Genomic DNA, 5,116 nt, shown 5'->3' with positions numbered 1-5,116 from the left:
TATAATCCGAAATCTGCTTTTTTACGTGACGAGTTGCTCGTTCACGACTGTTACGATTTTAGCCCAGATTCGTTTTAGAAAGGTTATAGAAAATCTGAATAACGAGAAATATACACGTAGAACAGGTTTTTTGCCCATCTGAAAGAATTTTATAAATTTTATAAAAATTTATTATGTATGAAATGCAACCTTTTAGACACTAGCTGGCAGGGAAATTTGCAAATTCCTGCACGTTTTTCTACTTGAGAGAGAATTATTTCTTACTCTCTGATATTTTGAGTGATGGATATATGTTTGTCTACATAGCACTGACTTTAATGAGTGAAATCATCGATAGTAAAGGTATAATTTAAAAGCCATGTTCCGATCCGTAATTCAGCTCAGTATCACAATCAATTCTCACGAGAACCATCTGAACATTTTTTGTTGCGCCGCGGAGAAATGCGTATGGAAGCTGTTCTGTTCCCACATGCGCCCGATTTTACAAGATTTTCCAACAAGAACAATTTTTGTACGCGACCTCAGGGTTTATTAAAAAGCATATCCTTTCAAACCTGCAAATCTGACACAGTGCTTTTTTTTTAGTAAATATGTCGTGTAGCGGATTCAAATTGCGAATATTAAGACATTTAATTAATTTTAAATGATACCGTCAGTGCGATTATTAAATTTGTTGGCCAATTTATTGCGCAAATAACACAAACCACGGAATACACAGCTTTTTACTTTAGTAATTGTTATTGTAGTTATAACAGCATACAAATTCGCAAAGGAGTTTTTGGGAATGATGCTGGAGTGACAGTTCTTGGCCATATATAAATCTGGGTCGTTATGGTAACGTAGACCCGACTGCCGTAGTAATTTGATACGCCTATTCGTAGCATTGTTGATAATGGCGTTTCAGATTATCAGATTATCGGTAGTGTTTTTCACCATTATGATTATAAATTGTAATTGGTAGTTGATAGAAGTGGGAAACTATCGATGGTCTTCGCTATTTCTGCAAATACTATCGATTCTATCGCGATAGTATCATAATTAGCTGTGTTTTCTTGGGCATTGATCGGGATGTAAACATAAAATTTGCACGAAAATTCAACAAGCAACAACAACGACATGATTCTGATACATATCTGTAGCAAAGAACGTAGATAACAAGAAGGGACAACTCGTTATAATTGTGGCGAAAGTGCGCAACAGGGACGTGCCTTCTCTTTTGCCCTAGTGCGTTTTTTGATTGGATTAAAAGAGAAGGCACGCCCCTGTAGCGCACTTTCGCCACAATTATAACCAGTTGTCCCTTCTTGTTATCTACGTTCTTTGTCTGTAGTTCGTTGCTGTAACTTTTCTCTACCGATTATTTCTGTACTGGTAGAGAATATACGTCATTCTGTACTACTCATTAGCAGTAGAGAACAAGGCGGCGACATCATATCTCAATTCGCCTTGGTCGAGAATTGTTACAGAAACGAGCTACTGGTTCAATTTATGATCTGTGTTTTGTTTCACTAATAATATGGCAGTATTGTTTGGTATTATTGAAAAATTAATGTATACACAAACAGATATTCTGCCATTGTTTCTTTTAACTTGTTTCAAATAAATCGCCTTTATCTTAAAAATGTATTTAAGTGAATATTATTCAATTTATTATCTTAATACATTTTCCATTGCTCAGGGTGCAATCTTATTTTCTATCATTCTTGGAATCGCGAATATTGGATGACAGTTCCTTGAAGTTTGACACGCCGATTTGGGGACATCGGTAAAGAAACTATCGATTGTTTTTAAAACCATCGATAGTGTTGAAAAATTAAGACTATCGATAGTACCATTGATAGTTGTACACCTCTAGTAATTAACGACAAACAAGAAAATAGATAACACCAGAATTGCTAGGTTTATAAAACGCTGAGATTTTCAATGAATTCGCGCATACTTTTAAAGTAAAACAAAATATGCAAGCATTAAATACTTCAGCAAACGAAGGAAGTTGTAACACCACATCGCCACCTGAGGATTGGCACTATTGGTGCCGGCTTTGTGCGAAAATGGATATTCACAGCCAAAACGTATTTTTTTGTTATGAACCTCTTACCCTAGAAAAAACGGATGCTAAAGACTCTACAATGGTCAAAACGATCGGAAAACATTTTTGCGTGCAAGTATGCTATTCAACTTTATTGCTTATTCTTTATCGCATAACATTTTTGTGTAATATTTTTTGTGCAGATTAAATACGATGACGACCTTCCAAAATCGTTATGCACAGGATGTGTTTCATTGTTGTCAACTCTCACAAATTTCGAAGAACATGTTGCCAAAGTACAAAAAATGTATACTGCCTTGCAAACTGGTTACTACGGTAAAGATATAGACTCCCATTCCGTTAGAATGAAGTATGACATTTTGAGAAAAGACGGGGCAGAGTTGTTCATAAGCCCATACGAGGAAAAGTGCGTTAATGAAATAGCAGCAACTAACTTAGAAATAGAAATAAAAGAAGAAGACCCTAATAACTGTGCCCAGGTCGATGAAGTTACATGTGCATTTGAGGATGTGGAAGCAGAAGCTGAAGCCGAAGATCCATTTGCCAGTGATATTGACATTGATCACGATGAAAGGAAGATATTTTCTGCAAAACGATGCAGCGAAGCCACTAATACGCTAGATAATAAAATTTCCCACATAAAATCGTCAAAAGAACAACGTAAGAAACTCAAAACAAGACTGAAAAACACTGAACAGGAAGGTTTACTTACAGATGATAATAAACTAAAATTAATACAAAGCGAAAAAAACAGTCCCGGCAATAAGTCCAAAGGATGTCTTGATGCATCTAAGCGAGCGTCAAGTGATGACAAATATTTTTGTAGCGACTGCTCACTGCATTTTCAGCGTCCTGGTAACTATCGTATTCATATGAAGAAAAGACATGGAAAGGCATTAGAACCTTTGACTTGCCCCCAATGTCCGAGATCCTTCAGAACGATATCTGGGTTGAATGTTCATTTAAAAAAACATGTACCATTGTCTGAGAAGCGAATATTTCCATGCCCGCAATGTGATAAAAAATTTCCGACAAAAGAATATGTAGCCACACACATAAAATTTGTGCACGAGGATTTTCGTCCATTTATATGTGAAGAATGTGGCGAAGCTAAACGTACGGAAGCTGCTCTAAAAGAGCACAGGCTTATACATACTGACCTCGCTCCTTTTGTTTGTGAAATATGTAAGAAAGGCTTTAAAAATAAATATCGCTTAAAGGTAAGCCTGTCCACTTTATAATTTTATAAAATAACTTGGTAGTTGTTTTACAGAAACATATGGACATTCATAGTTCCAATAAGCACATTTGTAGTGAGTGTGGGCTCGAACTGAATTCGCGTGTAACTTTAAATCGACATATGCTCGTGCATTCAGATATTATGCGTCACAAGTGCGATTATTGCGGCCGAGCATTTAAGCGAGCAAAAACACTGAAAAGTCATTTAATACTCCATAGTGGTCTAAAGCCATATTCTTGTGACTTTTGTGATAAAACCTTTGCTAATGGAGCTAACTGTCGTACTCACAAAAAAAAATCTCATCCAGAGGAATTAGCTGCATTAGAGGCGTCAGGAGCAAAGATATATACTAAGAATATACCTAGGTTGGCTGTGTTAAAGACAGTGTAAGAAGAAATATATATTTAAAAAAATATTGTTTAACATACGGACACCGCGGTATTTTAATATTTATTTCAGAACACAAACAGCAGAAAACCTTTTTCCTGTTGTCTCCAAACAGAGCGGTAATTTTTCAATGTGTAGAAAACCGAAGCCTCCAATTGATTGTAATGTTGGCACAAGAGATTTCCATATGCCCACGAAGGGAGATACGTCTTCTGAGGTCGTACCATTAAGCAGTCAAACAGTTTTTTAAAAACAAAAGTTCGGAGCCCGTTACTTGCATAAAAATAACGTATCGTAATTTTCGTAATAAGAAATTAGACATTAGTATTTTTTGTAAAGATGTTTTTTTTTTTATTCTGTATGCGTGTACATACATCGCACGTTTGCCGAAAGATCGTCTTGATAGGGAAATTCCAAAATGCGAGAAAAAGGCTTTAAAATACCTAAAATTGTCGAAAAGTGATTGTTTTGACAAATTTCATTATGAGACAAAATTGACAGATAACATGAAATTTCTTAACACATAAAACAACAGCTAACCACCCTTTCAGCAAGCTTAACTCAGTTTTTTTTATTCGGATTGTGACGTTCTTCCAACAAACGAGCGACATGTAATTGCATGTAAAAATATTTTAAAAAATTAGCCTAAAATTTTTTAGACTATGACAGCTTTATTGGTTATAGAAATACAATAATGTGCTGTTTTGTCAATACCCTTGTTGAATTTTTGTTTTGGTACCAATTCGAGCATAAGCTGATGGGTTATGCTTATTAAAGTACTAACGAATGAGGTAACTGTGTCAGACGACGCTTGAATAGTCTGCAAAGCCCGAACCAAATCGCTGTGTCAATTTCGTAGGTCGGAGTAATGCCGTTCGGTGATTTTCGCCTCAACATTTCGCCCAGTAAAACAAAAACGAAATTCGCATCAATTAAATTACAAATAAAATATATAAAAGCGAAAAGATGAATGACCAAATTTTGCCATTCTGATTCTTGCTGATAATTATCTGCTAGAAAAATGGGGAAACAAAGCTACATTTCCACTGAGAGCTAATTTTGTGACCGGCGGCAGCGGTAAAATTAAAAATAAATCTATTGTCGAGCTTCGTCGCCGCTTTGGTTGTGTGCACTCATATACCCTACAAGAATTGTGTGATGGAAACTAACACATTTTCATTTAGCTTACTAACACATTTGCAAATTTTGCCTTGGTTAAAAAGAGACCACTAAATAAGGCCATAAGTCAGAGGAAGACGGAAGATCACATGTACACAAATATTTACATCACGTTTTGCTCTTACAAAGTTGATAGAAGTACTTGATTGAGATTTCCATCACCAGTGAGTGTCACATGATCAATCAAATGTTCTTGATCACTGTTCTTGTAGGGATACTAACAGCGAGCTTTCTTCCGGCGAATTTCTCTGAGCGATTTA

General features: G+C 35.8%; 1 protein-coding gene across 1 annotated transcript; it reads left to right on the top strand.

Annotated features, from left to right (window-relative positions):
- The first annotated feature begins 1,750 nt into the window (after nucleotides 1–1,750).
- Nucleotides 1,751–4,390, top strand: LOC118735558 (zinc finger protein weckle-like). The gene is made up of 4 exons (XM_036465368.1): nucleotides 1,751–2,165; nucleotides 2,233–3,270; nucleotides 3,324–3,676; nucleotides 3,750–4,390. Exons 1-4 carry the CDS (start codon nucleotides 1,959–1,961, stop codon nucleotides 3,925–3,927), a joined length of 1,776 nt encoding a protein of 591 aa, XP_036321261.1. The 5' UTR covers nucleotides 1,751–1,958; the 3' UTR covers nucleotides 3,928–4,390.
- Nucleotides 4,391–5,116: the final 726 nt, after the last annotated feature.

Source organism: Rhagoletis pomonella, unplaced genomic scaffold (genome assembly GCF_013731165.1).
Source record: "Rhagoletis pomonella isolate Grant_MI unplaced genomic scaffold, Rhpom_1.0 Rhpom_scaffold_00003, whole genome shotgun sequence".
NCBI lineage: Eukaryota > Metazoa > Arthropoda > Insecta > Diptera > Tephritidae > Rhagoletis > Rhagoletis pomonella.
This window is presented reverse-complemented; position numbering and strand designations above follow the sequence as displayed.